Below are 16,771 nucleotides of genomic sequence, written 5' to 3' on the forward strand. Positions count from 1 at the left end.
CATTAATGTGATCCTTCCTCCTGGTTCTGGTTATTACAATCCCAGAACACAGGGCTGTCATCTACTCAATGAACATGCTGAACAGATTTAGAATCTAAAAACAGATGATTACTTTTTTTCAACATTAACTCCTTCATTAATTAGGTTTCAGTTCAAATCCAGACCTCTTTAAGGATTTTTTTTTCTTTCACATTTTACATTTTAAAAAACATAAAAAGAGTTAAAAACATTCATTAAAAAATAGTGACATTTCTGATGGTAGCCTGTTAAAAAAAAAACAAAACAAAACAAAAAAACACACCACACGGTGTGTCAATGGCCTGTAATGCATTAACAACCTATTGCCCGTACACTTCTACATAGATGCTATGGCAAAATGCGCAGTCATTTCCATTCTTTTTGTTGGAAGCAGCACAAAAGCAGTAGGACTGACGGAGACAAACAGAAATACACGCTTCAATGTATTCAGCAAACAATGACAGAGTCGGGGTCCTGCCACTTTCCATGTCAGTGTCCATCATCGTCAAGCTGTGACACATTCAGCCAACAGCACCATCGATCAAATCACACCAAACAGACAAAAATTAAACAAAACAAACAAATAAAAAAAACTTTTGAATAAAAACAGGAGGAACGGACGGAACACAACAAACTACATATGAACAATGTTTTTTTCTTTAAAAAAAAAGTGCAACTTGCCTACTTTAATAGACTGTTGAGTGTTTGTGGAGAATGAACTGGCTTTTAAGGAACAGAAAGTCAAAAACCAGAGGAACAGAACCTATCAAGAGGATACTATCTAACCTTTTGTCCAATCAGAAACAGAAAAAGTATGGAATGGATGGCAGTGTTATTATAATTTAGAGAATGTAGTTGAGGATAGCCAATTCTTTTCAAAATTGTGATATAAAGAAAATATAATAAGATATGTTTTTATTTATCTTTAAAATAAATAAATTAGTAAACATTTAATAAATATAACCTACAGCCCTAAGAACAAGAAATCATTCTCATCTACAAAAAAACTTTTTCCAACACATCGCCCTGACTTTGTCTTTGCACTACAAAGAGTACCAAACATGATCTCTAGTTTAATTTTCCTGGAGCAGCATGCTTGTTTAAGCTGTCAGTCTACAAAGGAGTCTGACTGTCAGCAAAGGTAGCTAGGATTTTGCAACTGGATAATCCAGGTGCTCCATTAAATTTTTTATACGATGTCTAGATCGTGCACTTTTTGTTCTGAACATAAATAAAAAAAAAAATAGCAGTACAAATAAGGAACAATAAAGTCCAATCTAAAACAAAAAACAAAGAACAAAATAAACAACACAAAAAAAAAACAACCAACCAAACAAAAAGGTACCCTTGCTTTTCATGCTGCTTCTGCAGTTTCATGCTATACAATACATTCAGTGCCTCAAAGGGAGACTCCTAAAAACAGGACTCGGTGCAGAAGCAGCATTTTCATAATTGTTTGAACCGATCCAGTCCCATCGCAAGTGCTATCCAGTTACTTCTCTAAACACTGTTTGAGTTCCTCTCTGAAGCAAATCAGTAGTGCAACGCTGACGGTGCTCTCCAAGTCCTAACAATTCACACCCCACAACTCTTTCAAGAAATTGGTTATTTCTAAAGTAAATAAGCAGGATATTTGTGTGTATAATTAAAGCGTTAAAAGTGAACAACACGCGTATTAGCAGTCCATGCCATTGCCGCAAAGAACCTATTGCTATAATCTATGGAACGATTGGATTAATCAAATGTATTTACTAGTTTTGTCTAGAACTACCTGTTTGTACAAAATTGTATTCTGGCTAGCAAAACAGCTTTTTTTTCTCCTTATGAACTTAAAAAACAACACAAAACAAAAAAAGTATAACAAGCCGAGTGTTGTACAAGATGGACAGGCTTGTTAAAGAGAGGTGTGTGCTATACTCAAATGAGTAAGGTGTTCTGCACACGTAAAGAGCGGAGAACATGTGAAGACCTCTTCTTCTTCTCTCCCACCAGATTGTCTGCATGCTGGCACAGCCTTCAAATTGGGAGGAAGAGGAGGAAGACTGCTTGTGCATGAGAGAGTGTAGTGTAGTGTAGTGTAGTGTGTGTGTGTGTGTGTGTGTGTGTGTGTGTGTGTGTGTGTGTGTGTGTGTGTGTGTGTGTGTGTGTAGAGGACGGACATCAATCTCAGAGCACTAGGGCCCTGGAGGAGCAGCCGGTGGGGTAGGCACTCAGGTAGCGCCTGGCCTGCTCAGTCATGATCAGCTGGTCCTCCGTCTTCCCATAAACCACTGCTTCCCAGTCGCTGCTAAGCTGTGGGTATCACAAAGACACAGACTCAAACAGAATGACAAAATAATCCACAACATGATGCAGAGCAGTTCACTCTTCTCTTAGAGAGATCAGGGTCAGTTCCATGCCAAACTCTAAGGCAACCTGCTCTTTTATTTTATATTCAGGAGGTGGTTACCTGTGCTGCAGCCTGGTATGAGGGGCTCTTGGGGGTGGCCTGCTCCTTGCCCAGGGGGCTGATGGGACAGACAGGGACGCACGCCTCATCGTCCATAGAGCACGGGGAGCCTACACTCTCCTCCTGACACTTAGCATGCAGCGGCATCAGCAGGGAGCTCGTCAGCAGGCCATCACCCTGAGACACAAGTTTAATATTTTATCTTTTATTATTCTCCTTTATCATTTTATTTAAGACTGATTTATACAATTCGGTAACGCTTTAGAATAACATGTGCTTATTAGGTTTTAACAGTGCATAATAAGCAGTTAACAATTCATTACTAACAGTTAGTTAACTGTTATCCTTTAATAACATTAACTAACTGTTAACATGCAGCTTGTAAGTGTTAATAAGCAACCTTTTAAGCTACTTACAAGTGTATTTGTTAACAGTTGTAAGTGTTAACAAGCAGCTTGTTAATGCGTGTTAATGGTGTATAAGACAAAGAGGTGGATAACTTATAACTGCTACATTATCCAAGTGAGGAGGACATGGATCTTCTGTTTCAGAAGCTAGCACTTCTAAAGAGGGTAATGCTAACATATCTGTATCATTATGGTAGCACAAGCGGAGATCACTTAAAGTTGTCTGGACAGCTATATGGCTCAAAAGTTTTGCAGTATTGGAGGATAAGATATTTATTAGATTGTTCAAAGCAGTACACTTTTAAAAGTCTAAAGACACCTAATAGTTTGCAATCTACTGAATCTTACAGAATGCAAAGAGCACTGAATGGAGAAGATGGATACTTACAGCATTGACATTGTGGTTGATCTGCTCCTGTGAAAAGAGTTGGACATTGAGGCAATCCTTCCCCCAGGAGTCCAACACCAAAGACTTCCGGACCTTTCTAGCAGGAGCTTCCAGCTGAGGTTTAAAATAGACAAGACACACAATAAAACAACTTCCTGTAAACACGCCTCCTGCCAAACCAATATGGCCTCACTGATGTGGCGTCTGTTGAACGCACCTCGTGTTTCCAGGCACCGTACTCTTGCTGCATCTCTGATTGAGTGAAGATGTCTGCACCAGTCTCCTCCTTCAACACCTCACGAATGTCCTCTTCCAGGAAAGCCAAGGGCTGGGGCTGAGACCACAAACAAACACACATACATTTCAAACAGGTGACAACAAAAGGTGGTCTTAGACTCCAAGGACGAACATGTGCTAATAAAAACGTATATACAGGCGGCTTCGACTAAACATATGTACATGTAACAGAAGGACAAATCAGTGGACATACCACCATCTTCAGTGGTCCGTGCATCTTCTCCTGGGCAGCCAGGGCATTTTTGAAGGGAGTGGGAGTCTTCGGTGTGTGTCCCATGATAGATTTACGCACTTTAGGGGTTCTGAAACTAATCACAATCACAATGTCAAGTACCGCACCAACACTAACTACTAGCAGTGTAAAACACACACACACACACAAACACACAGATGTGAACAAGCAAACAGCAAACACACACACACACACACACACACACAAGCTTACCCAGCATTCTCCTTCTGGTGTTTCGGGGTAGTTTCTTTCTGTTGGGGCGTGTTCAGGAAGCACTTCTGACCGCATACTGGCGTTGATGTAAGTGCAGGATTGTCCAGGCCTAGGTTCTCTCCCCCAGATATGTTGAAGAACTGAGTGGGAAAGACAAGATACAACTTTAGAAAGGTAGAAAACAAATATATAGTCTAATATAGTCTATGGTGGTAAAAACTGGTAAATACGTTCTGTATAAGTCAGGTTTGGGACTTCAACATATCACATTCACATTTGAAGTTGTCATTTCAACAATGTTCATAATAGAAGACACATTTATTAATGCTTTGATATTTCAATATTAGGGGTGTCACGATTCTCCAAATCCTCGATTCAATGTCATTTTCGATTTTAAAGTCACGATTCAATTCGATTTTTGATCTTTTTTTTTATATTAATATTAATGCATTCCTTATATGTTATTTACTCTTTTTGGCCTTTTCCTATTCTGTTTCGGGGGCTTTTATTTTGAAACCGCTTTTTTATTTTGAAACCGTTCCAACCGCAAGGTTGTAATGTAAACAGAACTAACACTAGGCTAAAACAGAGACGTGAACATAGTGAAATGAAACAACACAGAATGATAATTTGATTGTTTCAGCACACTCCGAAGAGACCCAAGGTTAGTGTTCATGGAATATGTACTTATCAATGTGCGTTTTAAGCCTTAAAGTAACTTTGGACTGTAACTAGATCACCTTTTCACAAGTTGAGTAGGCTAAGTTAGTTTTAATTGACGTGAATGAATGAATACTTCCAAACCGGTGATTTCAAAGTAGCAAGAGGGGCCTTGATTTCGGTAGGTTGATGTGTATATTTGAACTGGCTGCAGCCTAAAATTAGAGGAGTGTTGACGCTGCAGTTCAGGACGTGCGTGTGTGTTTGTGCCTCTTGGCATACATGCTGGACGTGACATTGGGGGTGTGGAAGTTCGAGATTGAGATGTAATTTCGATTCGAATTTTGACACCCTTATTCAATATATGTTTACAATCAACGTTTTGGGATTTCCACACATGTAGAACAGACTTTGAAGACTTTGTAATTTCAACATAGCATATGTTTATAAATTAGGTTTTGTGGTTCTAATAAATCTACAACTAAGGCCTTCTGATTTCAATACATGCGCATAGATTATGCTTTGTGGTGTCCACATGATTGTAAGTGAGGCTCACCTGTGATGGTGAAAAGGGCAGGGCCTTCACAGGGGTACCCCTGGGTGAGTTGGCACCATGGTTGGGCAGGTTCCCACAGACGTGCTGCCCGGTAGGGGACTGGTCGCCCCTACCCTTCCTCCTCTTCCTCACGCAAGCCGTCGGGGTGCCAAACCGGCCGCGGTTTGGGGAGCCCTGGGGGACCTGTTTGCCCTGGCTGGGGCAGTGCTTGCCCATGTCGGACACAGACAGGGTGTCCAGGTGGTATCCCATGCCCTCGAGACCTCTGCCAGGGGGGTGGTATGGCCGGTGGGGGTGTTTGGGAGGGGATGCCCCATGATCGGAGAGGTCAAAGCTAGCCACCTCACTCCAGGCTCCTGGGTCCTGCAATGCAAGACACATCTAAAAGACTATTAATATGCTCAACCAACTCAAGAGCAGCTAACTACTAATATTAAATATGCTCAACTAGTATATCATGATTACAATGTGCACCATGTACTTGTGGTGTGTCTCCAAAAACAAAAAAGTGACTACAGAATCCTAGACTACATTGGGAGTATCTAGGTAGCTGTAAATATTCACATATGACCCATCAAAGCAATGCATATGTTTGGGAAACAGTTTACACTTCCTCTGAGCATCCCAGTCATAGTATAAGCATGCACCACAAAGCAATCCTCGTACCGAGTCGATAAGCTCCATAGTCTCGGCAAACTCCGGAATGGTGTGCAGGGTGGACAGGACTGCGCTAGCCTCCACTGCCAGGAATTTACTTGGGGAACCATAGTGTGACATTCCGGATCCTCTCCCTTCACTTGACCGGCACATCTCCATGTTTCCTTCTTCCAGGCTTCCCGTTGTCGTCATGGTATCGTCCGTCAGGCTGTCCGACCAGCTGGAATACTGCTCTGGATTCTGTCCGTAACACAAGGAATAAGGCATGAGCTCTGGAACTTTGGGGAAGTACATAAAGGGGCCTGGATGATTCTGATCCCACGAGAGCGTGGCAGAATCAGAGTGAGTGGAAGGAACCAGGGACACACAAGCCAGGAAGCCACCAGGTGTGCGTTTTCCACCACACTCATGGAGCTTGGTAACTGAGAATGTTTAGGTAATAAATTACTTGAATTAGTTACTAGGTACTAGGTTTGGCATTGACTAACTGGTAACTGTTTAAATTCCTTCAGACTCTTCCAGAGTCAAGGTGTGTTTAAATTTAATTCAATCCAACTTTCATTTCTGATGACTGTAAAAGTCAACACTGATGATGAAAAGTAATATGACTGGTAGAGCAAAGTGGCAAAATACTTGGGATAGCTAGATATACCACAATCCATATCCCCCATTCCACAGTCTCACACATAAAATTCCATAAGAGTGATCTCTAAGCCTTTCAAGCATAGAGATCTGTTTGAACACAAGACGATATGGAATAGCATAAAAACAAAAAAACAAATACAACCAAACTAGATCAAAAACTACTCAAAGGAAAAAAAGTCTTGTTCCAAACCGGTACTGCGCGATCACGCTCATGCCGTGCACTATACTGCGAGGGTGGGGAGGTGGGATAGCCAGTTAATGCAGGGGTCTTTGGTCCAGCTCCTGATGGACTCATCTCCATGTTTTCCATCTAATCCTACTTCATCACACCTCATGGGTCTCATCAATGCTTCTTTTGATTAGTCCATAAAGGTATTATAATAATCTGCATTTACTCTACTATTAGAGACTATTGGTACATATTGGACTGTGCATAAAGCTTTATTTTGCATTTTTTTTCCTCAAACATTTTGTAATCCTCTATGGACAACTGTAAACATAAGGTTAAATAGGTGTGTCTGGAGCAGGGATAGATTTGAAAACCAGCACTGAGAACGGTCTCACTATGAGCAGGCCCGACAGGCTCCTGTGTTAGCCGGGTAGCAGCCAGGTTAAAGATGGCTGGGGGTAGGGGGGAGCGGAGAGCGAGGGGGCAAATGATAGCTACAGGCCACGTAGCCAAGCATAGCTATCGAGGAAGGGGAGGCGGGAAGGGTGTGAGGCGAGTAGGTGAGTGAGATGGGTATGGGTGGAAGCGGGTCAGGGGTCCAGGGGGGTATTCCAAGTACATCTTTTAGAGACAAACCTGGGTACGCTAACTCGGTAGACGCTAAACCTCCAAACAGAAGAGCCCTATGGCCTATCATTTTCCTAGTAAAACAAAGGGCTCTTGTTTTAGGAGGTTTACACCATACTCCAAGTTACCAAACCCAGATTTGTCACTAAACCACGCAGTTGGAGTAACCCTCATAAGGGGGAGGGGTTGAGGCGGAGATGAGGGAGGGGTGTGGGGGTTCTACAGCGATCTACGCCACGCGCACACACAGTGGTCTTACACGAGAGCCGGACTGTCTTCTGACTTCGTTCTCTGCTGACATAAGCAGCAGCTCTAGCTCCTTTATTCTCTGCTCTTTGTGAGGGTCGTCGGGGCACGGCTGTGGGGCGGACGGGAGGAACGCACAAAAGAGAGAGAGAGAGAGAGAGAGAGAGAAAGAGAGAGAGAAGAGAAGGGAACGAGAAAGGGATGAAAGACACAAAAGGTTTACAGACAAGTTTCATGTCATCTTACAGGCTTAGGCTGGAGGTTCATCGAGTACCATTCCTCTTTGATTATCATCATCATATTAGATCATATCATATCATCATTATAATCATTATTATTGTGTTAAGGCACTTGCAGAGCTGAAATTGGTTCTAAGAGAGCTCCTCTGATACTTGTCTCTAAAGTTACTCGATGAAACTCTGAACACCACCAAAAATCCAAACACCACAGCACACACACATGCAGAAAACACATGTTAACACAAAATAGAAAGAAAACATGAAACCACAAAGAGACATGTTCACATTGTTATTTATTTGTTACGAAGACAAAGACAAAAGGGTTAGCTTTACCAGACATACATTTGGTAGAGGGACTTAGCACTTACCGACATGAAACTGGAGCCTTCTGCGATGCTGTCCATGCACTGACTGCCCAGTGAATCATAGGAGTATCCTCCAAGCTTTCAAGGGGTGAAAGCAAACATAGGCAAATGAGCAACTTAAATGATGTTATGTGTCTTTCATAGACTATAACTGCAGTAACATGTATTTATATTTAACTGTTGCTTTATCCAATGTGACAAAGTATAATTACAAATTTGATTAGTATATTGAGTTATGCCCACTGGGAACAGAGCCAAAGCTCTTATTACAATCATAATTGTATCATAATTACAGTTAAGCCAAGACAGGATATCATCTGTGTTGTTACTGTGTCCACTGTACAAAGCTAAACATACTCATAGCTAGACATTAAATACAGTGATTCTTTAAACATTTCTGTTCGCAACTCCTTCTTGACATTCTGTACATGCTTCTGTCAGGGGTTCCCACCCATATTCACTGACAAAATATCAAAACCTTTCCATGACTTTTCAAAGACCTTGAATGACATTGCCATGACTTTTTGCAGCCTATAAGTACAAAATTGCTTGGCCACAGGTTGGGGCTAATTATGGCATCTGACAAACAACGACACTGAGAAAAAAATGAGCTTTCTTGGTTTTCTCCCCGACTATTCCATTTCTATGAGAAAGCGGCTGTCTGTGGCATGTACGAAAATCCATGATTTCTCCAGGCCTGGAAGATGGGGGGGGTGAGCTCACCTGTGCTGGGCCCATGGGGGTCTGACCATGCAGGCGCTCCCCTGAGGAGCCACAGGTCTTGTGCCGCCTCTTCTGTGATTGGTCGGAGCCACCGTACATCCTGTCCTGCAGGTAGCCCTCGTGCTCCACCTTCCGCTTCATGGTGGAGTTCCAGTGGTTCTTGATGGAGTTGTCCGTCCTGCAGGACCGGGTGTGGACAACAAGAGGTCAGTTACGGGTGTTGTGATTGGGTGTGGACAACAAGAGAGGTCAGTTGCGGGTGTTGCGATTGGGTGTGGACAACAAGAGAGGTCAGTTACTGGTGTTGTGATTGGAAACTAGAAGGGCCACATTGCCATCTCCAGTTACGGGTGTCATGTACTCACTCTCACCAGAGGGAAGGGAGGTTCATATGAACTGTTTCAGTCACACAACTATACCTAGCCCCTTCTGTGCACCTCATACTGCCATTTGTAATATACAGTATACAGTACACATACACATATATGTTTTACATTTTTTAAATGGATTAAATTGATTTGGTATTGGTAAATTATATCAAATTGCACAAGCTCGCACAAACCTTCCAGGAAGCAGTTTGGAGATTTCTGCCCAGCGGTTGCCAAGGCGTTTGTGTGCCTCGTAGATGATGCGGTCCTCCTCTTGTGTCCAGGAGGACTTCTTGACCTCAGGGTTGAGGTGGTTGTGCCAGCGCTCTCGGCACTGCTTACCAATGCGGCCCTGCAGGTGCTTGGCGATGACAGACCAGCGTTTGGGACCATATTTGTGGACCAACTCAATCACCTGCAGAACCCATGAGATAAACAATTCATGATTTGTTCAAAACAAACAAACAAACAAACAAATAAACAAACAAAAGACAAGGTCAGCTCTGTACAAGACTCGTCTGTTATAGGAGCAAGGGGTGGTACCTTCTGATAACATAAAAAGGACTGGTGGGGTGGGGTGGGGGAGGGGCACCAGTAGTTCTCCTTCTCTCATAAGATAGTTATGTGGCTGACATTATCTGTGACCTGTCCCATAGGAGTGATGCAATGCATGCATGCTTTCACTTCACATCAGTTACACGGTACAAGATGAAACTACATTATTATTATTATTATTATTATTACTACAGCACCACTGCTCATATCCCTTCATTTGAGTAGCTATTGGCTAATGAAAGATAAGTAGCCTTTTGAGATAACCTGCACAGCTGGGGCAATTGTTTATCTTTCCTCTGGTTTGGAAACAATAACGTCTCTGTTACAGGACCACAGGACATAAAGCAGTGAGACACAAGGGCTCGTGTGTTATGGTGGAAAAACACCGTATCACTACAGGCACCAGGGGCGTTGTTGTTGGACCGAGCGGCAGCCATTCTTAGGATTCCTCTGCCGAAGCGTCACATATTACCATGTAGGGAATGCATTATTCACCATTCAACTATGAGGGGCCGCACAGGCTTAGCCGCTGGCCGATTACATCGTCCGGATTTGAGCCACCCACATAGACAAGCCGTGGCAGAAAAGCCCGTCCCCAGCTATGAAAGAGCGGCCAGGACAAGTGAAAGGGACTGGGATCTGTGTTCAGGCTCTATGGAAGTTGGCCCCAACAGTCCTAGCACTGAATCCCACTGTGTGTGTGTGTGTGTGTGTGTGTGTGTGTACCCCCTCCGTTTCATAATTTGTCAACTCCAATTGGAAAAGAGAGTCAGATTATCTCAGGAGATAACTCTGTTCCCTCTCTTTCTCCTCCTTCTCCCCTCCCTCCCTCCCTCTCTCTTTATCCCTCCATTATGCTCAGGTTGGGAACACCCTGCTCCGTCTCCTCTTACTCTTTGATCCTCCTCCTTTGTCCAGGGTCCTTTCACCAGCTCGGGGTTGAGTACCTTCTGCCAGCGGTGCTGACACTGCCCATCTGTCCTGTTCTGTTATGGGGCGACAAAGAGCTACCTTAGCACCTGGGCACGCTCATCATGTGCAATAATACACACATCTCTAACGCTCTAAGTCTCTCTCTCTCAGAAACACAGATATGTACTTACTCTGTTTCACAGTCTCTCTCTCTCTCTCTCTCTCTCTCTCTCTCTCAGTGATTCACTCTCTCTCAGTTTCTCTCTCTGAGTACACAGCCGCGCTCAGTTCATTCATAATTAAACAGCAAACACATACGCGGGTAAAACTCAAATTCCCCACTGGGCGGGAACTCATCTGACTTTCAAATTGCAGCTGGAGCTGCTCCCCACATGAACAATGGCACTGAATTTGGACACTTCAGATTTAACAAAAAACATGACTTGAAAAGTTAAAAGTAAAGGGGGGGAACAGGTGACATAGTTGAATGGCCTTTATAAATATTTTGTAATTCCGCTCTATAGAAATAGAAATTTTAACAATGTTCGAGAGAGTACATTTTTTTTCTTATCAACTTACTGGAAAGTAATTAGCGATTAACCTCCAGGCGTCAGTCCCATGCTGCTCAACCAGCTTCTTAAGCCTCTCGTCCTATGAACGAGCAGAGGGGAGAGGGGTCAGGTAGTGTCCCCTTTCATTGGCGCACCTCCTTCATTAGTGGCCTCTTAGCATGATTCACACACGATATCCCCTTAACACACACACAGTCCCCTTGAAACACACACACTATACACACACTGTACACACACACACTGTACACACACACACACACTTCCCCCTTCACTCCACAGGGTCAATGTGGAAAACTTTTAACCAGGATTGAATATACAGCCAGGCTTTGATTTAAATTATTTAAAAGTTTAAAAACCTCTCAAAGGATGCTGGTTTTTACTGTGGGAGAGGGGAACTGTTACCTCGTCTCGTGACCATTTGATTTTGCCTGCGGTCTTCTTGGAGTTCTTAGAGTCCCTGCAGTCAGGGTCTGTGGAGTGGCGTTCATCATCCTCATCCTCACTGAGGAGGAAGAGAGAGAGAATGAGAGGAAAAGGGAAAGCATGATCGAAGGAGATAAGGAGGGAGGGAAAGAGACGGACTGTGTGTGTGTGTGTGTGTGTGTGTGTGTAAGTATGAATCCGGAATGAGCTGATCCCCACTGAAAAACTAGGAGCAATGCTAAAAGAAACATACAGTCAATACTTTCATCTTTCTTTCCCAAGGGTATCAATTAAAATGTTTACATTAAAACTAGGGATGTAACGATTACCGGTATAATGGTAAACCGTGATAAAAATGTTGACGATAATAATTACCGTTTTCATTTCAAACATCATGATTATCACTGTTGATTACCGCGGTGTGGAAACCGTGTGTTTAATCCTTCCCAGCTTCATCCGAGTCTGCTTTTGACATACAGTAGGCCTGGTACAATGGAACAAAACTGGTACCCTACTGATTCTGTTGTCTAATTGATGGTTTTAACTACGATTCGGATTAGGCTACACCTGATTTTAAAAGGCGGAACTTTTTCACCGTAAAATGTGCACTGTATCATGTAGCCACTCTGCGTCTTTTTATGTTCGCGTCCACATTAAATCCATTCCACTCACGTTATCAGGAAAATACAGTAGCCTAAAGTTTTATTTTGAACGCTTACTTTGGTCTTACTCATTGCATCCAAATAACAGAAATAGCAAACTCTAAGTTATGGTAGGGTAAGTTAAGCTATAAGCACATAGCCAATTAAACATGAAGAAAAAAGTGAACGGGACACTTTTTGAAACTATTTCAGCTTGTGTAGGCCTATCAGTGCTTTCTGAACATATTGAACACACTTTTAGAAATACCGTGATAATACCGAAAACCGTGATCATTTTGGTCACTATCACCGTGAGGTTAAATTTTCATACCGTTACATCCCTAATTAAAACATGTCAGCAGAATATTTCTGCCAATTAAAACAAATCACACAACCACATACATACTGCAATACTCTACCCAGGAAAATTCACTAGCTTTCCTCCACTGTTGTGATTATATCACATTCAAACTACTCTGCTAAACTGAGATTAAAATCAGTTTTAAAAAAAATCCATTCAACAGGAAATGACAACAGTCATTGCCACACTAAAACAGGACATTCCTAACTGTAATTACAAATGCTCCACGTGAATTCTACATCAGTGATGTATAAAAAAAAAATAATAAAAAAAAGCACACTTCAAATGTTCCCTCTCTCTGTATTAATCCAAAGACGGTTTGGATGTGCACAACTCTGTAGCCTAAATCTATTAGAAGGCCTTGTTGCCTGGCAACATTTCCTTACACAGTGTAGAAGAACATGTCCAGAACACAGAGACAGCTAGGAGAATTAAGTTGCCCAGGGAAACCGCTGTGCAAACTTGCATGTACTGCAAGTACTGGTGAAATTAAAGAGCTTCTTTGAGGCTTAAAACTTGCTGTTTATTTTAAATCTGACTGCAGCAAGTCAAAAGACTGATAAAATCAAAACATTTTAGTACATATAGGCCTAAAACTACAAGTTCCTGAATATCATGTAAAACTTTAGTTTAGCTTAATGACACCAGAGTAAGACGTTTGTCTTAACTGGGACATAGGTAAGGAAAACTCTGGAAATACCACCGTTGTACTGTGCAGCCAACATATCTCTCTTCAGAGTACCTCAGAGTGCCCTGGTTCAGACAGCACTCTGCAGGCTCACCCTTGCACAGTGCAGACACCAACTTAGGTGTACCAACAGGCAAAGGTCCAAGTCTTTCACTGAAACGGGACAAATATGGAAGTCAATCGCTTGCTGTTTGGCCAGTGAAACATGCTGTTGCAGCGGCATGTTTTTGAGGGAAACAGGGCCTCCCGCTGGCTCTTGGTCATTCTGGCCTCTGATGAAAGAAGGCTCTTGAGCACTGAAACATGCCAATTGAGTTTTAGCATAAATTGCCCTCTCCAGGAAAGAGTGAGGTGAGGGGGACAGAGAGGGGGTGGAGGGCGGGGGGTGAAGGAAGGAGCTGTAGGTGGGAGTTTGACATCAACAGGCTCTTTCTATTCCTGAGGTGTGGAGAGCGCATCAGTCTCCGAGAGGGCAGGCCAAGCCTCCACAGCCAATGATGAGGCCTGAGGGGTTGGTCCACATCCGATAAACTTTCAAATCCATCCACTCAGAATGAGATTCACTTTTTTTGAATAAAGGGTAAAAAGTAATGGTGCATTAACTTATCCTCACCAATCATTCACGTAACAGACACTTCACTAAAGGAATTACGAAATGTGAAAGCATTATAACATCAAGCTGTAGTGGCCTAAGCTGGCTTCACAACACCACACAATTCAAACTTGAACTTCAATCAATAGACAAGCTAACAACCACCCTACCCCCTCTCTCCCACTCCCCAGATGGGGCTCACAGAGGGGGGAGAAGAGACACATGCACCACTGAGCTGTTCATTCACCCATAAATTACGTCATGGTCATATTTGTGGGTTTAATGTCAATGACGCAGTCCTGGTCAGATTCTTCAAACTTAAAAAACTTATTGAAAATGTTATTACTGAAAATATTATTTGGTAATTTGGACATTTATGCAATTTGGATAAATACAAGTGTCCATCGTTAAATGCATGAAATTCATGCTCCAAAACTTAATTGTGATTCCCCAGAACTGCATATATTGCCTTAGACCTCTTAATACTAACAACCTTTCAGAATTGCTTTAGGTTTGATGGCTGAGGTGAAACTTTCAGGGGCGCTAGTAAAGGCGCAATCAGTCTGGAGTTACGTAATGACAGCCTTGCCTTCCCTTCCATGGCAGTGAGCTCAAACAAGCGTGAACAAGGGTTGGTTAACTTCATAAACAGAGAATGTAACATTTGCTGCCAACAAATTAGGAATGCAAAATGTTACGCCACCAGAACCTATGTAGAACTAACAGCACACAGAGCGAAATAGAATCTTGGCGAATGTCCTCACTAAGCGATTGGTAGCCACGACAACTGCAGGTTGTCATGGTATGGGAATTTAGCCAGCTATCGCTAGCTAGCTTAAGTGGGGAAACGTTCTGAGCCTACATAGCCACATTGTGGAAAACTGAATAAAAAACATTCGCATTGAAAATGGGGTCTATAATTGTAACACTATTGTAAAACGACAGCCGGGCTTCATCGACGTAGCTTTAATGAGACAACCAATTTAGTTAGCTGGCTAGTTAATCTCCACTCGGTAGAACCTAAAACAGCCAAAGTTAGCTAGCCAACTTTGTGGACGTATTATGTTCCATGCTACTTTGCTAAGCTACCAAACCTGGCAGCGTGTCAGAATTTTAATAACGTTACAGTATACATCTGATATCACAGCCATTATCAAACATGTTATATTGCGCACTCCCTTTAGAAATGCTATATTTTCTTACTTGTACCACCCAAGAAAGACTCAATGTGGTTAGACTGGAAGTATTTCAAACTGGTAACATTAATGTCTGGTTCTGGTGGGATTTATTGCTAACAAGATAGCCTTCCCTGTGAGCAGGTGTTACTGAAATGTCAAAGATCACCTTGACATTTAGCTAGCTTGCTACTACATGCATGTAGGATAACACAAAACAAGTTAAATAAATTGTTTCAACTTGAAAGACAAAAAGCTCTCATACTACCCAACTTAAATTGCATGACGTTAATTATTCCATAAATAATGTTATTGATGAATGCATAAGTTAATTTAAGCTTTCACTGAAGCTGGGGGAAAAACTCACCTGCGCGATTTCATATTGTTGGCCATGTATAATGACAGTGAGATTATTGATATTCAAGCTTTTCTTCTCAATGTGAATATTAGCGAACTTAATCCACAAGATCACCGAATAAACTCCCCTGTACTTCAGCCTTATTCGAAATCAGAAGGCCCTTGAATCCAATTAGATATTTATCCATAGAAATCGTTGTAACCCATGTCTTCTCTGTCATTTAAGACCAAATTCGATCCCAGAACAAGTCAAATCAGTTTCACTTCGAATAATGGTTTAGTATGCCCGCAACCTAATGTTAGTTTGCATTAACTTACTCAACTAGTCACATCGCTTGAGAACAGGCTAAATTAAGTGTTTGGGCCCAAGATGTGTAACGTTAACGTCAGGCGATCACTGTTGCTATCGATATAAAACAGAATATATTTTTAACAATTTACATCCTAGTCATTCAGCCACACGACGGACTAATGTAAATAGGCAGAGCATGTTCCTTCTTCTATTGAAACCCGCCGAGTTCACATCATCTACCCTCCCACTACTGTCAGTACTTCTACTTGTTATTTTCCTCGACTGAAATTTTTTTGTCCATCCCGCCGAATCTCGCGCCCAGCCTCTTTTTTAGAGATGTGTTTGAATCTGCGCACGCGGCCTCGCAGCTGATTGGTCAAAGACGAGGAGAGTTCCTAGGGGGACCGTGCGACTGTCAAGCACTGCCAAGCCCTCTGCCGTGCCCCTGGTTCTAAAGCGCTTCGCGTTTTATACTGCGGAAGATCTTGGCAGCACCACAATAGCGATATTGCACATGCCAGTTTTACCGGCAAATAATCCAAAACAAACCAAGTTAGCCTCGATGTCACAGATCATAGAGAAGTGCTACGACAAAAGTGTGATGAAGTAAAACGTGGGATCTGAATTTGTTTTGAGATACTCTAGTACCCCCTAGTGGGTGTTTTAAGAAAACAATTCTGCATTGTTGTGGGTAGGCCTTTCTTGCCACGTGAAATTATGGTAGGCTCTTCTTTTTTCAACTATGCCCATTATAAAACGTTACATGCGTCGAATTCAAATACTATAACTATAATATTTTCATTACAGACTATTTTTCTATGTTATATGTTAATGTCATGTTTCATTTATTTTTCTGACATGACCTAAAATTCAGAAACATGTGTTCTACAAATACACTGCATGAGCTGTGGCCACGGAAAGGCTCCAGAAATTGGCTTTAGAGA

The 16,771-nt window shown here is 42.3% G+C and overlaps 1 protein-coding gene across 2 annotated transcripts in view; it reads right to left on the reverse strand.

Annotated features, from left to right (window-relative positions):
* Nucleotides 1-16,199, reverse strand: part of mybl1 (v-myb avian myeloblastosis viral oncogene homolog-like 1) — a 16,689-nt gene extending 490 nt beyond the window's left edge. The window contains exons 1-16 of one of the 2 annotated variants that reach the window (XM_048267020.1): nt 15,546-16,199; nt 11,701-11,800; nt 11,306-11,377; nt 10,708-10,800; nt 9,454-9,674; nt 8,892-9,069; nt 8,172-8,246; nt 7,578-7,676; nt 5,887-6,117; nt 5,221-5,583; nt 4,005-4,144; nt 3,753-3,867; nt 3,480-3,596; nt 3,263-3,376; nt 2,468-2,644; nt 1-2,310 (exon numbers count right to left, since the gene is read on the reverse strand). The exon at nt 1-2,310 is cut by the window's left edge and continues 490 nt beyond it. In XM_048267020.1, coding sequence (XP_048122977.1) covers nt 2,185-2,310; nt 2,468-2,644; nt 3,263-3,376; nt 3,480-3,596; nt 3,753-3,867; nt 4,005-4,144; nt 5,221-5,583; nt 5,887-6,117; nt 7,578-7,676; nt 8,172-8,246; nt 8,892-9,069; nt 9,454-9,674; nt 10,708-10,800; nt 11,306-11,377; nt 11,701-11,800; nt 15,546-15,571 — 2,247 coding nt within the window. In that variant the 5' untranslated portion in view covers nt 15,572-16,199 and the 3' untranslated portion in view covers nt 1-2,184. Of the gene's footprint in view, nt 2,311-2,467; nt 2,645-3,262; nt 3,377-3,479; nt 3,597-3,752; nt 3,868-4,004; nt 4,145-5,220; nt 5,602-5,886; nt 6,118-7,577; nt 7,677-8,171; nt 8,247-8,891; nt 9,070-9,453; nt 9,675-10,707; nt 10,801-11,305; nt 11,378-11,700; nt 11,801-15,545 lie in introns of both variants that reach the window. The other variant, XM_048267022.1, reaches the window with a different exon arrangement.
* Nucleotides 16,200-16,771: the final 572 nt, after the last annotated feature.

This window comes from Alosa alosa, chromosome 16, assembly GCF_017589495.1.
Source record: "Alosa alosa isolate M-15738 ecotype Scorff River chromosome 16, AALO_Geno_1.1, whole genome shotgun sequence".
In the NCBI taxonomy this organism is placed as follows: domain Eukaryota; kingdom Metazoa; phylum Chordata; class Actinopteri; order Clupeiformes; family Clupeidae; genus Alosa; species Alosa alosa.